At 40.8% G+C, this 21,539-nt stretch overlaps 2 protein-coding genes across 7 annotated transcripts in view; both read right to left on the bottom strand.

The window, feature by feature from the left end:
• Positions 1-1,043: 1,043 nt before the first annotated feature.
• On the bottom strand, positions 1,044-6,042 carry si:ch211-195b15.8 (probable dual specificity protein phosphatase DDB_G0281963). 3 transcript variants are annotated; one of them, XM_023286706.3, is made up of 5 exons: positions 5,883-6,042; positions 5,510-5,604; positions 4,788-4,947; positions 4,460-4,583; positions 1,044-2,143 (listed from the first exon to the last, which is right to left on the bottom strand). In XM_023286706.3, the coding sequence occupies exons 2-5, from the start codon at positions 5,600-5,602 to the stop codon at positions 1,345-1,347; spliced, it is 1,176 nt and encodes a 391-aa protein (XP_023142474.1). In that variant the 5' UTR covers positions 5,603-5,604; positions 5,883-6,042; the 3' UTR covers positions 1,044-1,344. The 3 variants fall into 3 exon arrangements, with proteins under 3 accessions (XP_023142474.1, XP_054861251.1, XP_054861252.1); XM_055005276.1 differs by having other exon boundaries at positions 5,834-5,962; XM_055005277.1 differs by lacking the exon at positions 5,883-6,042 and adding an exon at positions 5,712-5,738.
• Positions 6,043-10,393: 4,351 nt separating this feature from the next.
• ap2a1 (adaptor related protein complex 2 subunit alpha 1) overlaps positions 10,394-21,539 on the bottom strand; it is a 48,391-nt gene continuing 37,245 nt past the window's right edge. The window contains exons 16-22 of one of the 4 annotated variants that reach the window (XM_023286685.3): positions 20,628-20,710; positions 20,041-20,130; positions 17,779-17,902; positions 15,214-15,330; positions 13,796-13,865; positions 13,128-13,262; positions 10,394-12,610 (exon numbers count right to left, since the gene is read on the bottom strand). In XM_023286685.3, the coding sequence (XP_023142453.1) occupies positions 12,533-12,610; positions 13,128-13,262; positions 13,796-13,865; positions 15,214-15,330; positions 17,779-17,902; positions 20,041-20,130; positions 20,628-20,710 (697 nt within the window). In that variant the 3' untranslated portion in view covers positions 10,394-12,532. Of the gene's footprint in view, positions 12,611-13,127; positions 13,263-13,795; positions 13,866-15,213; positions 15,331-17,778; positions 17,903-19,839; positions 20,131-20,627; positions 20,711-21,539 lie in introns of those variants that run through there. The other 3 variants (XM_055004935.1, XM_055004933.1, XM_055004934.1) reach the window with 3 other exon arrangements.

Here is a 21,539-nt window from a genome sequence, read left to right as displayed (position 1 = left end):
ACACACACACACACAGGATCGTCTACCTGCAAGGCAGAAGTGCTAACCTCCACTCCACTGTGCAACCCTTGTTTTCATATCCTTTTAGGAAATTATAGGAGATTATTTTATACTGTAAAAATATGACTAAATATATCCAAAATGTATTTTTTGTTTACAACAAAAATATGACACTATCCTAAATATATTTTGGGTAACAATGCAAATACAAAGTTTATGTAAATCGAAATAAATATGACAATAATAAATTATTAAGGATTTGTGTTTCCAGCAGATAGCAATCTGACAATAACGTTGATATAACATGAAATGGAAACAATAGCTGAACTTAATAAAGCAACCCACTGTTGCTCAATATTTATTGTGCATAGCTTCGTATTGCAGCATAAATACTGTATATGCAAAACATTTGCACCTATTAGTTATAATTGTCAAACCAGTACTTACTCAAGCTGCTGTAACTCTGTTGGCACTCACTTATAAAGAGGAAGGAATTATCCTTCACCTTCAGTATAATTCTAAAACAACCTGCAGTATAATCCCAAAACAACCTCTCACAAATGTTTCTTTCTTAAATTAGATACTGAGAAATAAAACAATATGACAACATAACACTGACGTAAACCTGTATAATATAATTTTACATAATTGCTGCCCCCTAGTGTACAGTATCAGTCTACTAGTAGATTATGTGGCCCAAAATTTGCTATTAGATCATCTGATTATGGTAAAAACAAATTTAGGACCATGCACAAGATCAGCTAAAAAACAAAAAATCCGTTTTAGAGCTGTATTTTAACATGAAATTATGAAAGAGGACTAACTAGGAGATTCTAATTCTACTGTTGTGATACATATCCCTAAAAACATTTTTCAATCACATTCTGAAATACTGATTCACATGGATTTTACTGATGAGATGGAACATAAGTAAATTTCAGCAGATCTCTTTTCTGGGGTAATAAGACTAAAAACAATTAAAAGCTTGGTAGCTATGATGAGAAGGTCTGCTCTAAACTGACTCCTGACAATCAGGCAATAAATCATCGTTGAAATGTCATCTTTAATCATTGTAAATACAATCCAAGCCACTGTGCCAAAAGTCTTTTTAAAATAATGGCACCTTACAAAATAACAAGATAAGCCTACTATGGTCAATATGTACTAAACAAGATGCATTTGTGTGGAGGTTTCTTGTCAAGTACAGTTTAGATATTCGGCTCTGCAATAAATAAATAGAAGACACAGGTTCTTTCAGTACATATGTATATCACATGTGTGGTATGTTGTTGTTTTTTGACAAACATGCACAGATACAACCCCTTGAAGCCTTATTGTTCACTCTTAGCACCTGTATGGTAGTGTAGGCTGTCCCATCCTCACAGGGTGGACAAAAAGGCCTCCCAGTAGCACTCTCTCCCCCCACCCAAGTAGCTTGTTCAAAGTGAAGCTTAACGGTGACAGTAGGCCCTGCTCCTTCACTTCAGCTCTGCTGCACTTGCTGTGGGAGGGACTCTGTTCCATGTGGGTGTTCCCTTCCTGTCTGTATCTGCCTGTATGACTAAGTGTCTTTGCCTCAGGCTTCTCTTCTGTCTCCCTATCGTGGACAGTTTTTGATATGGTAGTGCCTCTTGCTTGTTCACTGCTGCTTGGTTCAGAGAGAGGACACATTCCCAAAGGGGTCAAAGCGAGCGAGAGGCTTTTACGTTTCTCTAATAGAGAAGCAGTGCTTGATGGGAATTGTAGTTTTGTATGCTTTGGTACTGCTTTGATGGGCTCACAAGGGTTTGAAGCTGGAATCTCACATCGTGTCTGCACATGCTGCTGATTTTGAGACACAGTCAGATCAAGAGTCTCAATTCTCTGTTGGTGGTTTCTGTTGGCATCTGAAAGTGACTGTTTCTGTTGTGTTTTGTCTTTGAGTTGTGATGAATCCCCAGTGACACTGTCCACTTGATAATTGTGGTTCTGACTGCCATGAGTGTAGCTAACTCTGTCATTCATGGATGGCAGGTGATTGTCCAGGTGATGGATGATGAAGTCACCACCAGAGGTTTTCTGGCTCAGAGCACCCTGGAAGTGCTGCAGTTGACCCAGGAAGTTGAAGTTTGGTGAGATGGAGGGCCGACGCTCTTTCACAAACCTGTTAAAGAGGACAGACACGACGTGGGTTAGGGCTACTTACATTTTATAGCAAACACACTGACTGTGGTTGACGTTCTACACTGATCTACAGCAACAGTTACATTACTAAACAGTACGAAACAAGGCAATAAAACATAAAGGGATTAAAAAGAAGAGTTAATGTAACAGAGTAAATAATGAGCATTGTAAGTAGGTGAGTCTGTCTCAGCTTGGTACAAGTTAAGGTAGAAGCACACATACAGTATTCGCTGTATGTCCTTATGGGTCTGTTGAGTATGTGTAGCAAAATGTCTGTATGTGGTATATATGGTAAGATATAGGTTTACTGGGGAAGAGTAATTATGGCAGTATATATGTTGATAGGTAGTCTACCTATTTTTTTCCAATATCAGCAATCAGTCTGTTGAAGAGTAGAGCTATAATAATAATGTTTGTAGAACTCAACACACATGCTATAGGGTTACATTGCTTAGTTTTTTTGAATAAGGGCAGTGGATAATTCATCAACTGCTACTTTTACATGTATTTTTAGTTTGTTTATTCTTTAGTGTGCTGTGGAAGAGCAATGGTGCAAAAAAAACAGCTCAGTTAGTTTTGATAGTGTTTTGATGGATGCAGGTTGGTGTAGAATGTTGTTTATTCCTTCAGGAGGCTGGTTTTTCTTCCCTGGCCTTCCCTTCCTCCTTAACAACTGGAATTTTTGCTTTGTCTTGATTTAATTTTGTATGATTCAACTATTTTTTTTTAATTTTAGATTTATGACTAAACTTAAAATGTGCACATCTGAACTGTGTATAAAATTCCCTCTTTGATCATTGATTGAACCTCTAAAAACTCATGTTATCTGTCAAGGTTACACGTTTTTGTTTTTTTTTTTTAATTAATGAAAATAATACATTCTTGCCAGCCAACTTCTTATATGTAGTTCCGCACCCTGCCAACTGACAAGACTGGTTCCTTAGATTTGCTATGTATGAAACCCTGGAAATCTGAATCTGTTTTTGCAATTGTAATTGGGTGCACAGCAGTTTCAAGGTGGAAACCATGTTGTTGACTCTTTATTTCATTCACTGATTTTCGATACAAAACACCATACAGACATGTTAAAAAGGTAAAAGGGGTGCTAAAGGGGTCCTGTTGGCAGTTTGAGAGATTTAAAAGGGAAGAGAAAAAATATGAAGAAAGATAGTCATTGAAAAACGTGCAATCAAAAAATTCAGACTGTGCCTATGAAACAAAAAGCCATGCCTGATTTAAATCTGACCATCATCTTTATCAGTGTAGTCTCCTTGTGCAGTGAGGGTACAGTGCTCGTGCAACCCCTGTAACTCTCCCTGGAAGTTCTGTAATGAGAACAGGTCAAGCAGCATCCGCGATAGAATCCCAACCTCTTAAACTGTGTCAAAACAGTAGCCCTTCAACATGAATTTCATTTTGGGAAAAGAGGACAAAGTTCCAGTGAGCTAAATCTGGCGAGTAGTTAGGGGTTGTGCTGTTGTAGCCAAAACAGTCTTGTGTAGTCACCACAGTTTGACCAGGCGCACAGCGCAGTTGCAGCATCCGTATTAGTCGCGCCCCAGTTCAGCTTGTTTGCACTAAGTGTTCTCCGTTATACAACTCAGAATGTTACAGTAGAAGTCTGTCTGATCCTGGAGGATGAACTCCCACAACCAAAATTTTGCTACAAGTAATAATGGTCACATGAAGCTCTGATCATGATCCTGCCTGCTGACTGACACAGAATTTGATGTTTGCTCTCTGCTCCACTTCGAGTTCCACAGTGAAACTGCAAATGTGCACCTTCCAGCCATCACAAAAACGTCTGTTACAGGTCCTACTTTTGATGTCACGGTGTAAAGCGGTCTCCTGACGCACTACATGCATGTCCAGCATTAACAGTCTCAGGTCTTTTTGAGCACACCATGCATGGTAGATACAGAGAAACCTAACCACTGCAATGTGTTACATTTTAATTTATACTGTTGCAGTTCTGCCCATAAATGTAAATTCATTCAGTGTTAGAGATTTTTCAAGGCCATGTGTATTTCACCACTGTAACACTGTGTAGATAAAAATAACTTCTGGTAATAACGCAGGGTGGTAGAGAGAAAAATGTTAGAACTGATGTATCTCATTGTTCTGTGTTAAATGAAATTTTATGAAGTATTTTGACAGTTTAGAAAATAAGCCAGTAGGTTTGGGGGTTTATTTAGTATTTCTTGCATGATGCACTAGTTTTAATAGTGTACAACTGTTATTTGATGAGTGTCTGCTCAGGTCAAATTGGTGTCTGAATGTGTGTGAACACCCTCACCTGTATGCATGGTCTAGATCCATTTCCAGGCTGTACATAATGTAGGCTACAGCTAGTGCCGGGGAACGAGAGATTCCCGCCGCACAGTGCACCAACACTGAGGCTCCAGAAGACATGGCTGCATCTGAACACAAAACACAGCAGCAAAGCTGCAAAGTGAGAAAAAAAATGTGCAGGTAATTATGATTAAAATCAGCTTTTTGGAAAAATGTGACTGTTTTAGGAATATTTGCATAAGAGACTGGAAGAAATCAACAAGAAAAACAGCTTATGAAGTTAGTGGTTGCTTGTGCAGAGATATTGCAAGACGGAGAGGGAGCGTTCTGACCGATGAAGTGCATTGCCTGGGGGATCCAAGGCAGCAGGTTGTCCCACAAGGAATCATCAATTGGGATGCGAAGGTATCTGGAGGGAGGCAGAAAGGAGGGCTGGGGGCTGCAGCGGCTCACACTTAGCACATAGGAGATACCCAGAGAGGCCAGCCTGTCCTACTCAAACACACACACACACACACACACACACACACACACACACACAAACAAACTTTATTCTTATGTTCCACTACATTTCAGAAGAAAATGCACTTGTTAGTCCTCGACATTATATTGACATGTTTAACAAAAACATTCAGACTCTACATAAAAAAACAGGCGATCAGTGTGACTGTTCCCCTCTACATCCACAGTTTATGGTCTTACCCTGTGGTTGTCATTGTAGATTCCTATCACAAAAAACGGATACAAAAACTGAACTTCTTTGATCGGGCATTCCTCAAGCTGAATGAAAAATAGCAACCTGAGCACCATTTGTACCCACATCTTCAAAACGTTCATACATAATTGAATAATTGTACTGAAACCATTTGTTTGAATAATATTCTGTGCTTCTTACTGTACTGTTTATATATCTGGTTTTATGTGTGTTTATGTGTAGAAATCAACGTCAGATTAGTGATTGATTGATTGATTTAGTGAAGTTAAGTTTCTGTAATTTTCTGAACAGATCACCATGTTTTTGCGCTGTGTGTATGTGCAGAGATCTTCCTCTTACCTGCGTAACGTCGCTCTCCGCTCCGAGGTAGAGCTGCGGCAGGATGACGGACAGGGGATGATGATCCGTGTCTCTCTCCCGGGACCAAACCATATCTGCAGCAAAACACGCACCACATGTAATGCTGGAATTTTTTATTATTTTTTTTTTAGCAACTTCGATGGTATAAAATGAGTTGTCAAAGTTGTTTATAATACCCTACATATTGGTTTGCGCCATCAGGTGAGCGTCTGAGAGCTTTACTCCCGCGCAAATTTTGTAACCATAGCACAAATAATCCAGTTGGTAAAAATCCAGCAAAACATGAAAATACTCTTTTAATACCTGATTTTTTCCTCGCAAAGCCACGATTCTACAACTTAATACGACCTACTTTAAGCGTCCTTGTGTAACGTTCTCCTCTTGCAGCAGGTCTGCAGAAGCTTTCTATCCTCTTCACATTAAACCAGTGTCTTCTGCTGCTGCGTGCCCCGTTTTCATCATTTTCCTCTCTGAAACTGGCTTCTCAACGATGAGCTCATCCCCTTTCCAACAATAGATCGAGGCTGGATGATGTCATCTTCAGCCAATCAGCGCTTTTCAGGAGTGATAGACGCACAGACGCATGTCCGCTGTATGAGCTCTTCTCTCGGCAGCAAAGATGGAGGAAGCAGGCAGGAAAAACAGCCTCAGCACTACCTCAAAACATTTATGTGCAAAAAATAAAGCATAGTGCTTTTTAAGTATGAGAGCTTTGATTTTGCATAAACGATGATAACTCTGGCCGCAATGTGACATAATAATGAGTTAGTATTTTATAATAATGAGAACAGTCTGGCTGTGATTTTGGAAAAAATAATGACTTAATATCTCATAATACTGAAATGTTAGGTCATAAGTGACTAAATTATCTAAGTCGGAATTATGAAAGTCCTAAGGATAAGATACTAAAAAGCAAAATGTCATTATTTTGAGGCTTACCAAACATCTAATAATTATGAGGTAGAAAGTCATGAATATGGAAATGTGTGTCAGTATGACACAACATTAAAGAATTGTTTTGAGAACTTAGGTCATAATTATATTGAAATCTTAAAGCTTAAGTCACAAATATGGTCAGAAGTAATAATTATGACATAGTATATCATATGATGTCATAATGATGAATCATAATCTAATGATTATGACATACTATGTAACTCCCTTTTGTTTTTCAAGTGGTGGAAACAGCTTCCATATATTATGGAAGCTGTTTCCACCACTTGAAAAACAAAAAACAAAAAACAAAAAAGTCCTGCTCTTGGGCATGTTAGCATGCATGAGTCTCACTTTGAAGCTGCAGTGTGCGGAATGAGGTTCAATTTCACGAACATTGAAACTCTCCCACTATCAAAAGTGTGACCCATCTCGGTGATGCTGTGGGGTGGGCGCCCTGCATCCTGGACGTGCCGGCTCCGGGGTGGGCGTGGAGGCTCATGGCCCTTGCTTCCTGGTGGTGCGGCCTGGTCCTCCCTCCGGGGCAGGGTGCTGTGTGCAGCTGGCCCGTGGTGGGGCTATGGCGTCTGCTGGGGCGCTTCTCTAGCGCTGCGACTTCTGGGGGTTTTGGTGCTGGCTGGGCCGGTCGGGTTCGTGTGGGCCCACCTTGGCCTCTTGTCTCCGGGCTCTGGGGGCCCTCTGCATCAGTACTGGTGGTCTTACTACCTGTCTCCCCCGCTGCTCTGTCCTCATGGGCCGGATCCACACCAGACTGCCTCTTACTGTGCACTTCACATACTTCACACATCACTGTACATAGCAACTCTTAGGCACATATAGGGACACGACAGTTAGGGCCCCGAGAGCAGGTGGGGGCGGGAACGATGGGCTCTGTGGTGGGGCGGACAGCAGGGCTTTACGGCCTTGTCTCTTCCCCATCACCCTCTTGCTTGCCTCCCCTGCTCTCTAATTTCTTTTAATGCACCACACACACTCACACCTTGGGGGTAGGTCTGGGACGGCTCGGGGAACTTGGGCCAGGGCTGCAGAGTAGCCATCCTCTGTGGTCCTCTGGCCTGCCCCCTGGACGCCTCACCCAGCCTCTCCACTTTTAATGCACCACATGACACTCAGGGTTACACTATCACGGTGCAGGGATAATGTCTCCAGTCTGGGATCGGGAGACATATTAACAGGGAGTAATGGGGGGGTTTCACTAATATGGCCTCCCTGGTGGGACCCGGCCCCCTTATGGCTATGGGGTGGCAGGGGTGGACCATCATCCGTGTTGCTGTGGCTGGGGGGGTCCCCGGGACCTGGGGGCTGTGGCCTGGGGGGGGGTTTCCTGCATGCCCGACAGGTCCGGGCTGGTGCAGTGGCTCTTGGTGGGCTGCGGGGGCTGGATTGGCCGTCCTGGTGGGCGCTGTAGCTGTACTGCGGGCTGGTGGCATGTGGTGGCTCTGTCCTGGTGGGTTGTCAGGGCGCATTGCGGGGTATGGGGGCCCTGGGTGTACTGCGCTCGCCTGGGGCCTGGTGCGGGGGGTATGCGGGGTGCCTCCCTGTCGGCGTCGCCGGGCCCCACCACACTGTCCATTTTTACCCTCTGGACTCGCATCGGGTCCCGGCTCCGATTTCCTCTGGTCGCTCCCGGTGGCGGCCTGCTTTGTGCTGGGCTGGTTGCCATCCCTTTGGTGGGCTGCTCGGCCCCTGTGTCTGGCTTCGTGGGGCCGTTGGCCCTCTCGGGGGTGGGGGAGGGGGTGGGGGAGGGCGGGTGGGATGGTGGGGTGGGGGGTTTGGTGGGGGCTGGGGTGGGCGGGGTTGGGGTTTGGGTGGCGGGTGGGTCCTCGTACCCCTGGGTCGGTCTTGGCACGCTGGGGGTGTCGGTAGCTGCTCCCTCTTGTTCTCCGGGTTCGCGTCGTTCACGGTGGCCCCGGTGGCTCTCTGGGGGTGCCGCCCTGTGGCTCCTACGGCCCAGGGGGAGGGGTGCCCTGTTGGCTTGGCCCTGCCTTGCCATGATTGCTGTTCTGGGCTTCGGGGTCCTTCACACTTGCATGTTTGACCAGGTCTCGCCAGCCACTGCCGAGTCCCATTGTCAGCAAATGATGGGACCCACCAGAATGTGCTGAGAATCTCTCCAGACTCTCTACCCTAAACTCATTCTCTCTTTCACTAGTATCCTCTTCTGGCCTATTCTATTCCATCCTATTCTATACTGTCAAGACATCCACAATTATGGTGCTCAGTACCGTTTGTTTAATTATTTATTTATTGAATCTCTTTTTTTTTTGTGTTGGTTTTCTTTTTTTTTTTTGTTTTATTGATGGGCAGTTAGTAGTTGGGAATAACACACCACCTTACAATCTTTAATTGCAATAGCACCGCCTGTTAGTTTCTATCCCTGTTCATCCTGTTCGTCCTGTCTAGTCTTTGTTTCCCCCACACATCACTGAGGTGTAGCACTGTCCTCCCTGGCTCATAATAGGGAATTCTAATAAAGAATATCTGCTTAGCTTTCAGGGAGGGCCGGTGATGGTCACACACATGCACTAAATATTAAAATATTTGGCTGCAAGACTAAAATATGCATCAATCTCATACAATGTTGACACCTCTTTTGTGGAGTTAATGAGAACAAATGCAGACAAAAAAGAAGAAAAAAAAGAGTGACCCAAATGTTGAATATGAGGGGAAATAAATACCACTTTTGTGATTTGGACTTTCAGAAAATGTAAAAGACCTACCTACTCATCATCCATTGTGTTCCACACACTTTGAAAACTTTGCTTTAATCTAGAGGGCTGTATATATCAACAATCAACAGTAGTGGGATGGAATTACATTTTTTCATACCCTTCTGACCCAGTGAAAACTATGCATTTCCAAATTTTAAAGATCTGTGATTGTCAGGATCCATGCATCAGCACCTGATTTTCCTGACTAGATGATAACTGAATACTGAGTTGTCAATGTACTGAACAGCATGCAGTATGACTAGCAGACTGAAGCTGTGGCTCTGATCTAACAAGATGGACTGCAGAGTACCAGGACTAAAGTAGGACAGAAACAAGAAGCCCTTTCAGGTTAATCGTTTGTGGATCATTTGTCCAGTGGGTCATTTCTGACTTAGGACAGTAAACTGCTACTAAAAATAAGATCTGTATTTTAGGTGTTGACTGTTCAGACCCACTAGATTGCAATAATTGCAGCAAACCCTAGGTTTATATATAACATCCCAGAGATTATTATTAAACACTCAATGAGATGATGCAATGGTCAACTTTTTAAAAGGCTCTATATACAAGATTTTGAAAATTAATATAGCAGCTTTAATATTTGGTAAGTGAAGACACAGTGAAGTAATGGCGTCCTTGACAGAGACTGAAGTCACATTCCCTCTGTGTATGCTACAATCTGATCTTCTCTATACTGCATGTTGGTAGCCAGTCCTGCTCTTGGGCATGTTAGCATGCATGAGTCTCTCACTTTGAAACTATTGGTCCCCCCTGCATATATACGCAGACTGTGACTTCCATACCACATTGTAAAGCAAGAGTGCAGTCTCGACAGAAGGATATATATCTAACAGTGGAAGGAGAAAGGTTGTCTAATACCAACAGGGGCAGTGGGAAAATGTGTTTGCCTCTAGTACTAAATCCACCAAACTACCAAAATGAACTGATGATTGGTTGCAGCTGTACTAGACACTCCCATTGATTAAACCCCTAAAAATGTATTATAGACTATTAAAACATTTAAGTATTTTGAAGTTTTTTCCTTAAATAATCAGGAGATGACAGAGAGACCAATCACTCTAAATGTTTAACTTCTGCTACATTCTAAGAATCTCTGAATTACAGAAAGGTGCTCTTAAATGATGGAGGCCACCTACTGTACATGTACTCTACATCATAAAAAACAGGAGGCGTCTAGTCAGATATATGGCATAGTTTTACTTTCACATTTTTTCATTACAGAGTAAATCTTAATTCTAACACAGGTATTGGACAGGTTCTTAACACCGATACATGAGGCTGCATTAGCTAGTGGATACTGCATAGACACACACACAAACTCACATACACACACTCACAGAATGACAAAAAGACAAAATTTTTTCACTATAAATTCAATGTCCTGTGATTGCTGTGCAACCACAGAATGTACTGTGACTATGTATTAGAAATGTCTTTAGGCTTTTTTTTTTTTTTTTTTTTTTAACCTGCTTACAACCACACTCACATTCACACACATGCATACCGAGTCCCCTGTAGTTGTCATGGACATCTGGCTATCTTACATCCTGTCCTCTCCCACAATGTCAGTGCTTGTGTGTGACAGGAAGCCCAGATAGAGTTATAAAGTTGTGGATGAATGACTAAGCATTCTGAAGTTGTTCAACATCTGTGTTCTTTCAACATTTACAGTTGTGGTTGAGTACACACCTGAAATATCAGCATTACTGATTATAATGCTTGGCTGAAAAAGTAGGGATATGGATGTGTGAAAAGACTCATCACTTTGTCCAAGGTAGGTGCTGGATTTAGCTGCTGCAGTGGACTTTGTACTGCCCGAGTAGAAAACTGTTATATCCTTTTAGGTGGCTATATGGTGTATGTATTTTTGCTCTACTCTAATCATAGCTAAAGCTGTGCACTTATTCAGAAAATCAACAGGTCTCTATACATACACTGATGCAGCAACCTAAACCAGTGCCAGCATCTTGTAGAACCATTACGTCTCTAAAATGTATTCATCTCTGTTTGGACCTGTCTCAACCACAGGCCCAGATGTTTCCCATTGAAAAGCTTAGTCAAGTAGCTGTACACTGCTCAGCACAGGAGCCAAAGTCTTCTGTCTTATAAAACTAAAGCATGTTACTCGAGGATGCTTTATATCAAGCATAACTATCACCTCTATAAGCCTGGTCTTAGAGAAGCAACATTTGAAAACTTTGCTTGGACAAACCACACATTATCAGATTTGTTTTTTATCTGAAATGTTTCCAAAACAATGTGCCAGTTAGATAAGCGTAAAGACTACAGTGATGAAAATTATGTGCACACCTTGTAAACTTCTCTACTTCCAATAAAGACCTGCTCACAGATGCCCCCCAAGCTTTTCAATGACAAGCATCTGGAACCATGTTCCAGGTCATAGATAAGACTGACTCTAATGGGTCTTAAAGACAGTTCTGACACAGCAGAACTCATCCCTGTACCCCTTTTCCACATAATATCTTCTCTGTGCCATCCTTCTACTTGGGCAGCCTGGATTAAATAATCAACAGAATTCTGAAAAAAAAGCACGATGGGAATGTCTCAGAAAGCAATAAAGTCATTCACTGGCGCATATTTACATACACATCAATAACATAAACAAGTGCAATACTTCACTGAAACAAACGGCTACTCCTTACACGGTATCATGAGAGGAATGAGGCCATTTAGTGGAAAAGTAAGGGAGCTCACACTGGAGGGTCACAGAGAAGATCAAATACCTTAAGTGCATTTTTAGTGGGAATGCTTGACAAACCCCCAGGTCTCATTTCATTGGTAGGAATTATGGGGGTCATATAATAGCTTGTGTTATTTTGGTTGGTGGGATATGTGCCCAACTAACAGCTTCGCCCATTTGACTTCAAGGAATGTTCTACAAATTAAATCTCTCACACACACGTATACAGAAATTCAAAGCATCAGTACTACAGAGCAATCAGGATGGAGTAGAATGAGACCCCAGCACAACCATGGGACACAAATGCAGGCACACAGACACACACACACACACACACTCCTGGCCATACACACACCAGCTACACAGGTAAACCAACAAAAACAAGAATGAAGCATCATGTTAATAAACAAGTAGAAGATGAACTGGATTCAGAATCTGGGACAAGAATAATGACAATAATATTGCTGCTGCTAGCAGCGGCTGCTTTTCCCTTATGTAGGTTACACCTTTTTTTTTTTACTCAAAGAGGGAGGAGGAGAGGTGTGGCAGGAGGATTGGAAGGAGAGGTCACCGGTGGGGATGGTGGGAGTACTGGTCACGGTAGAGATCTGGACTCTAGAACTGTTCGGCCAGCAGCTCACAGAGACGCCTGGACACAGAGTCTTTGCTGCAGCGCAGAGTCAGACGATACATCTACACAGAGACACACAGAGTTAGGAGACCCAATATTTCATCTGGGACAAAAAATAAGAAGTGATCATAAAACTGCTATGGCATGCCCACACTGAACTATACACCCAAGGATTTCTTAGTTGTTCATGCCAACAATAAAATTAGGGTTACTAGTATACTTTTGCAAAGTAAATTTAAGAAATAGGTACCAAAAGGAAAGCTGTCTAAGTAAGGCCTGTGTGCCTGAACTGAAAACACAAAATATAAAATAATTTGCTCTGTGGGATAGCAGCATATGGAAACTGCTGCGTTCCTGCATAGATACAAATTTCGGAAACAAGATCAGCAGTAGTACTACAGAATTCCAGATCAATGGCATTTTTATCCTGAAGGGTGAAAACACAAAAAACATCTCTCACTGGTTAGTTGGAAGAGGTTTGATTAACTGGAAATTAATGAGGAAAATACAAGCTACTATATCTGCTGAACTGTAATATTTACTGAATAGTTTACTTTTCAGTGAGCATATTTCTTATACCTGTGCCTGTGCATTTGGCTCCAGTCTTAGCAGACAGCCAACCTGCTGGCCCTTGGTCTGGATCACTCCAGCACACACGTAGTTCTCTGGGTTTGGATCAACATTATCCAGCAGGGCCGTTCCTAATCCCAGCAGCTACGCACAAACATATCACCACACATAAATCACAAAGAATAAAGGAGGAAAGAATGGGATTTCAGACATTAATGAAAATATATCAGTCATCTTGGGTACACTACACACATTTTTTACTTTTATCTTAGTTCTTTTCCATGTAGGTACATTTTATGTGCTGCACCACAAAAATCTGACTACTGCAAGTTGCAAGAGTTGACTGCACTAAGAGTGTTAATATAGATTTTCATACAATTTTTTAAAAAAATACACAGAAGTATCTGACATAATATGAAAACAAAGCCAAGCAGTTCATCTACAGAAAAAATGCCTGGTTGTAAGAAACAGTAATTAAGTGTTAGATACTGTACATATAGAGGTAGAGCCTTTACTATGTATAGTTTTTTTTTTTGCTATTTTTTTTTTAATCCCACAAAAGGAAATTTAGCCTTTTCGCATATCCCAGTTTGTTAGTTGCCCAAAGCCTTAACCACCAAGCCAGTAAGAAGTTACTGAAAAAGCACAGAAGAATGACCTATTACACATGGGTATACCTTTGCCTTAAGTACTTCGGTGTCCATGCTGTGGTTGGCCTTGAATATCTTTTGTGCTTCTTGCTGAGGCCTGAGGAGAGACAAACAGGAGCTTTAAAGAAACCCTGATGGAGTTTTCCATAGTTGAGTTGCACAAAACCATGGCACGAACAGTTGAGGCACTTTGGCATCGTGCAAGAGTTTTGCCTCTACAGTACACGGCAAGGTAAAGTCAGTTACTGTGATGCTGTGTTGTTGTGCCAGTCACAAACCACAGTAACAGTTGGTCTTTTCCTATCTCAGCACACTACAGCTGCACTCTTAGCAAAGTGATACATAACTTTTTTAGACTAAGAAGAGTAGTAAAACTAACAAAAACTGTCTTTTCTTTCCTTTCTTTTTTTCTTACTCTTGGATGTAGGGGTAGGGTGCGGGGTATGCAGTAGTTATTGTTAAGTTGTTTTATCCTCAACTAACATCTCAACTTAAAACCACCAAGATTCAGACAGCAATTGCAAAATTACTAAGCGCTGAACAAAGAGACTTGAGAAAGTAGAACACTCTCTCTAGTCACTGGCACAATCACATATCTGTAGACACATGGTGGAGACCATCATATGTTGGCTGTGGTCAGCGCTGTGTCCAAGCAGAAGCACAACAGTTGTGGCTCAGCTATCGCCCACTGTGAGGTTGTGGTGGAAACACACGTCATTACGGTGTAGCATGGCATGGTGCAGTTGAAGCAGGCTGTTACGACTGCAGCCATATGTGTATGTTTTTTTTCTGTGTTCTGTGTGTGCTTCCTTTCCTTGTATCTATGAAATATTCAAATAGGCCTATGCCATACCGCCTACGGGATTGAATGCCGGGGTGTCGGGTCAACGTGGGACTGGTCGAACTACCAGCGAAAACTGGTGCATAAAGCGGAGGGATGACGTTGCGTCGAGGTCAGAGAGGCATGGCATCCTTCACCTGAATCCCAACTAGCACACACAACTCAAACACAGCGTGTGCTCTGTATAGTCAAGTCTGATAGTGTGGTAATGTATGGTAGGAGTGAATTGCCACTTTTGTTTAACCATGTTTCTCCTGTCTAAGGTGAGACTCTGTGTTTATTTTTCAAATTTATTTTAGGTAAGTCTTATTCTGAAGAATAGTGTAGGTTTTGTTTGCTATTTTGGCCTTGGGTTTACTGTGAAGTTAATTTATACATCATCACTCCTTTGCTTTTCAACCACATAACTTTGTTTGGCATATTGCTTTTATTTTAAAAAAATTAATCATTCCCTGAGAAAATTTGTTTTGTGGCTGCTTGGGACATATGAAGGATGGAGCTTCATATTGCGTTTCAGCAACCCCTAGGCTGGGCGTAACAAGCTAACTTGGTGGAAAAACCCTACAAATGCACTGGCAAAACACTGAGACCAACACACACTTACTGGCTAAGTTGTTTCCAGCGCTGGAAGAAGTCATGTGAGGACATCTCAGTTGGCTGGAAGAACTTGTTGATGGTGACAGGCAGCTTGAGGGTCAGATTCTGCAGAGCTCCTCCATATCTGACCGTAATAAAAACACACAGAGACACACAGTAGGTCAGCATGTTTTTAGCTGTAGCTTCACTTGGATAAGACATATTTCTCTTGTTAACAGTACTTACTGTTTTTGGTTGATATATTTCAGCCTTGTTGACATTAACACCTCATAATTTGTGTGTGTCTGAGTTATTGCGAATGTAGGGTTGTGTATTCTGTTTTCAACATAAATTCTTTTTAACCAATTCCAGTTTGCATTCCATTTTAGGTCTGCTCAATCTCAGTGCAGCATTTGATGTTGATGACCCTGACTTTAATGGCCTGAAGTATAAAGTTGGTCTACTGGGTACAGTGTTAAATTCAGCTCCTACCTTAATAACAGAGCAGTTCCATTGATTGTTGTGGCAACACTCAAGGTTCAATCTTAGAGTCACTTTTATTGTCTAGATAAGATGTCCTACAGTTTTCTAAACCTACAATATCTCATGTCACTGTTATGGTGGCGACACACAGCTATTTCTTCCACTTATACTTGACCGCTTTTTTTGACTTGTAGTTTCTCTTGAGTTGCCTTGACATTATCAAACGCTAGATGGCAAAAAATGTCTCACCTGGATAAAAACTGAGGTTAATATATTTAGTTCACCTAGCTCAGCTATTAGTCTCAGCAATGTCCCCTGTTTGAAAATGTGTACAATGTTGTCAGAATGTTGGTATCTTCCTGGACTCCGCTTTCAGTTTTATTACAACACATGTTGTGAGCGCAGGCCCTTGTCAGCTCAAGACCATTGCTGTGCTTAAAGCACTTTTATCACACGCCTGGAAACGGTGTTAAATATTTTTACGGTATTAGCTCTCACCTGGACCACTGCAACTCTCTGTAATGGTGTTGACACAATCCAACCTTACCTGACTACAGTTAGTTTAAAATGCAGTAGTATTCACCCTCCTTGGAGATTTTCTTTTTATTGCTTTTCAACATAGATTCATGGTCAATTTGTTTTTTGACAACATTTACAAAAAAAAAGTCTTGTTCATGTCTAAGTGAAAACATACAATGTAAAGTCAACTAATAAAAAAAATGCAAGAAGTGTAAAATAAGTGATTGCATACATATTCACTACCTTCAAACTGACTCACCTAATTCAACACGTGCAACTAAGTGGTGCTAAAAGTCACTAAATTTGTAAAATGAAGATCACAAGAGTGAAGTTAATGTGTCTTACGAGATTGTAGTATAACGACATCTGCTACTTGCTCTCCCTGCTACTTCAACATACTCTCCATCTCCAACAGAAATAGACTCACTGAGATCACACATATAGCATCCAAAATTCTTAATCTGCCCACCATGGACCTCTCCCACCTCAACAATAGAGCTGTGACACACATGGCTCGGACAGTCAGCAGGGACCCGGACCATCCCGTCCACACTCACTTCTCTCTACTGCCCTCTGGCCGGAGGTACAGGACTCTTAGTTGGGAACGGGCATGCTTTAGCAAAAGCTTTGTCCCCTCCGCTATTGCTGCTCTGAATCACCTGTAGTATGTTTCCCACCCATCTCTCACCAGCATGTGTGTTGTCCTATTGTCCTGTGTCTAACTGTTCATGATATGTGTATTTTTTATATACCTGACAGTGCCTGTGACAACGAATATCCCCTTGGGGACAATAAAGGTCTATCTATCTATCTAGAACGTCTGGTCAGAAATGCAGTAAAGTATAAGGAAATAAATGAAGACAACCTGATGAAATCTGCAAGGCCACTGTGACATGGGAGAAAACTTGTTGTCCAGCAAAAACAATGACCTGAAGCATACAGCTAAAACTACTCAGGAATTAAGACAACAAGGTGATTGTGACTGGACTTAAAAAGGGGCTGTTTACTCATGATTCTCATGTAACCTGACAAAGCTTGAGCAGTTTTGCAAAGAAGAATGACGGTAAAACTGCATTATCGCCTTTTCTTTTTTTTAAAAAAAAATAAATAAATAAATAAATAAATCTAGGCTTTGGATTTGTTGGGTTTTCAATGTATAATTTTGTAAGGTTTTAACCATAATAGTATAAAGAGTATAAGTAAGAGTAAGAGTATAAAATATTGTAGATACTTAATCTTAATATTTAGGCTAGTCAATTAGATTCGTCTTCTAAAGCTGTTGGGTGTTAACAGTAATATTCAAACTAGTCAGGCATGTATGTATCGAATAATACTGTAGGTTCTTAAAATCAAAATTTGTTATGTATATGCTATATAAACAATGGTGACGTGACTTAATAGTTCATTAATATAGGTCTGTGCACAGTGTGAATAACCTGTGATAATGGAAAATGTAGGAGAAGTTTATCCTTAAACATCCTAAATCTCTAACGCCAGCATTAGAGCAGGGGTAATTGTCCAACATTCAATATCTCACTTGCTACAGCTTCCCTTTTCACCTTTACGACGTGGGTTGGGTGTACAAGCTTACCTGAATTTTATGTTGAGGAGTGGGGCATCAGAGAAGTCAGTCAGACACTCGATGTTGAGGACCTGTTGGATCTGGGCCCCGCCCTCTACCAGTGGTTCCACTTGTTTGGTCTGAACATTGAGCTGTGGCCAGTTGTCAAGGACCATCAAGAAACTGCGCTGGCTGACTTGCAACCAGATGTGTGTGATGCCTACACTGACTCAGTGTAACCCTATGTTTTGCAACTAAAGCAGTATTGGACTGAAGTATGAGCTCTCCATTAAAAAATAAAAAATGAACATATGTAGTGACACCTGTTGGCAGTTAAATTACAATAAGCAGACATCTATTGTGTATTCTATTTCCATCCTAAATTTTATACTATACGTTCTGTCAAGTCTATTTTTTCTTGTACAATTCATCAAGCCTCATTAGGGAAGTTACAAGTCTGCAGAACAAAATAAGTGTCACGTGAAAATTATGCAAGATTTTTTATTGGTAAGACTTACGTCCAGTCCACATGTACACAACTATTTTTTAAATAAATCTTTTTTTCAATGGGCTTTGGCCTTTCTGAAGACTGGAAAAAGAGCAAAGGGGAGGTTCAGTAAGTCTACTTACTTCTCAGACCACTTGAATTACAACATGCTAAAAGGTTATCATGGAATTTTTGTCTAATGATGCTAAGAAATAGTGCCCACCCCAGCTTTAACAGGTAATCAAAAATTAAGTTTACCTCATGAACAGTCCAGTCAGTACTATAGGTATTTGGGCTGTGAAGCAATTTTTGTTAGCTTGCATCTGCACATTAAATAAACAGTTACAATGTGAGTGAAGTGTAAACTGTCAGCTTTAATACAAGGGGTTTAACAAAAATATTGCATTAATCATTAAGTAATTAGGGTCATTTGCTGTTGAAACTATTATCTCCCACGTTGCTGTCCTCAAATTTTCCAGATAGAGAATTTTGACACAGGAGGAATCATGGCTAGAAGATGAGATTCGCATGTGGATTGTGGCACTTGGAGTAAGATCGATTTGTTTGCAGATGTGTTTATGAACACCTGAAATTTTCAAGTCTCTTGAACTAATGATTTCTAAACAAGCCTATGCACTTTAAGGGCCTGTAACTTACTCATAGTTTAAAGGTAAAAATGTGCATGGCTTCATCAAATACAACTGTAGAAAAAAATTAGCTGATTCTGAGGGTGTTAGGTGGGAGGCAGGCACCGACTGATTCATAATGTAATTGTATGTCCCAAGGAAAAACAACCACAAACAAGCAGTAACTGAAGGCAGCTGCATTAAATGTACAAAAAACATCTCAAGAGAAGAAAGTCAGTATTTTGAGACATACATTGTTCCCTGTCTTCAAGCCTTTTTGTTCATAATTATGTAAGTTTGTTCAGCTACTTTTGTGCCTGTGAAATTGGAGGGACTATGTAAAAAAAAAAACAATCTGTAACTACTACAGTTTAAGCTGCGATAGGCAATATTTTGCAAAAATTCTATAAACTTTGAGCATATTACAATTTAAGTGGTCTGAGAGGATATCTGACTTTTCACATCCTACTTGACGCTTTTTCAGTTTAAGGACACTTAGCCCATGATCATGTAGATCAGATGAGATAGTATAAAAACAATAAAGTCCACAGTCAGAGTAGGGCATGGTGATGCGCTAGAATAAATTTACCCTCAATGTAGTTGGAATTACATGTGATTTTTTTTATTTTATTGCCTTTTTAGATTTCTGCCTACTGCATCTTTATTGCAGTTGTTCTCAAAACCTCTTGAATTAAAGCTGAAAGTCTATATTCCAACCTTGTCTTGATTGACTAACCACAGTTTTACCTCTGTGGGGTTGGCCACAGGTAAAATTGGAAAAGTTAGGTCACTGTTCAAATTCTGATGGTCCTGACTGTATACTTTGAGTACTTTCACTCATGGATGGCATCAGAGACTAAAATGTTTTGTTATAAGTGCACAGCACAGTGGCTGTGCACTTATAACAAAACATTTTAATCTCTGATGCCATCCATGAGTGAAAGTACTCCAAGTTACTCTAGAGTCAAAAGTTATCTCGAATAAATTTGACAGTTAAGAAAGAACAAGCTGCTGAAGCTAAGATTTCTACATATCATGCTTAAATTACAATGACAGAGGGGTGAAGATTTTGAAACTTTGATCGATTTAAAATGGTTTTACACACTGTGCTCCAAAAATCTGATTTCAAACTTTGATAGTTTCTAAATATACTAAAACATAACTGCACAGAAAGGATATGAGACTGCAGCTCCCCAGGACAGCTGACTGAGGTGGTGAAGCTGGCAAACTGCACTGATGTCTTGTTACCGTAGAATAAGTACATTCTCCCTGAAAGCAACACATAGCTATTAAAAGCTTGCCTCATTTATGAACATGGCTTGTTGTTCATGGAGTACATAGTAAGAGTATCAAAGACACCAGGCCAAGTCAACACATCAAGCAACATGCACTAAGAAGCAAAATGAGCCAAAGCACTGACACTATACAATGCTAGTGGCTATGCTCCACTTGCCATTACACTGTGTTACGGAGCAGCAATAATGGGAAACTGGATAACTAGAATCCAGGAGTGATGAGATGTGATGTGGAATCTCTAGCCACAATCACTTGGCAATAATAAAAATCACACTAGGCCAAGGTCATTAAAAAAAAATGGTTTCAACAAATAATGCCAAATCAAGACCATGTCTCGCTAAAACCCACTCGACACCCTCTTGCTAAAAATCTGGACACCGTGGCCATTTGGTGACAAATCATGCCAAGCACTGTCCTGGTGTTGACAAACTCCATCAAGCCACATCAACTTTTTCGTGAAGGCGACTCACCCAGATTCTGGCGATACTCTGACTTGATGCCAATCTGAAGCAGCTGATTCTCAAACAGAACCCCATTGTTCTTGCACACAAACCTGTAGAATGAAGATATTTATAAATGGTTAGTAAAAACTTGGACACTTGCTGCTATAAATAGCATTGTTCTCAACACAAGTGGAAGTGGAAATATTATTCTTTTATTTAACTAGTGGTCCAGTTATGTCATTACTATAGATGTTCTGAACAATCAGCTGAGAATACTGGATGAAGGATTGGATGATGTTTACATCAATATCACTAATTTAGGCTGAGCGTCCATATAGCTTTTTCGTAAGCACCTATGTCTTTTTTCAATTGCTCCTAATGAGGAGAAAGTATATGCAGAGAAACAAGTGCAACACCCAGTGTTATTTTTCAAAACACTTGACTTTTTTTTCTACGGTCACCTCAAGCACAGTTGAAAATCTGAACTTTTCAGAAAGGCCAGGGGTCATCACTGTCTGCTCCTGTTCAGGAAACCAGTCATATGAACAAGACGCAACAACCTGGTAGTTTTGTTTTGGCATGTCTGTCTATCCCTATGCTCTATGCTAGTCTATGATATAAATGTAATAAGACATTCTGGTGACCATGCCATAGAAACAAAGGGTGGAGAAACTTTTTGATAAAGTGCATAGCTAAAGCGCTCCGCAGCGCCCTGCAAAGCACTTATATTTCCAGAGAAAAATTGCTATATGGACACACTCCCCTATGCAGTATATTTTCATATCAATACCCATACAGAAATTTGGTAAGTGCTGAAATGACTCAAATATTCAGTAAATAGTTGACGGAATAATAACTGTTAAGGTTTTCAATTTAAGAAATTTTACAAAAAAAAAAAAAGGCTGTGTTTTCAGCTTCTTAACTATGAGTATTCCCACT

Source organism: Amphiprion ocellaris, chromosome 19, assembly GCF_022539595.1.
Source record: "Amphiprion ocellaris isolate individual 3 ecotype Okinawa chromosome 19, ASM2253959v1, whole genome shotgun sequence".
Lineage (NCBI taxonomy): Eukaryota > Metazoa > Chordata > Actinopteri > Pomacentridae > Amphiprion > Amphiprion ocellaris.
The sequence above is the reverse complement of the archived record's forward strand: the minus strand, read 5'-3'. Positions and strand labels throughout refer to the sequence as shown.

Coding starts and splice junctions, on each gene's coding strand:
- si:ch211-195b15.8 (XM_023286706.3), bottom strand. CDS start 5,602: ATGGTTTGGTCCCGGGAGAGAGACACGGATCATCATCCCCTGTCCGTC. Junction 4,948..5,509: donor CGGAGAGCGACGTTACGCAG/GTAAGAGGAAGA, acceptor GTGTTTGAGTAG/GACAGGCTGGCCTCTCTGGG. Junction 2,144..4,459: donor GATCTAGACCATGCATACAG/GTGAGGGTGTTC, acceptor CCTCTTTAACAG/GTTTGTGAAAGAGCGTCGGC.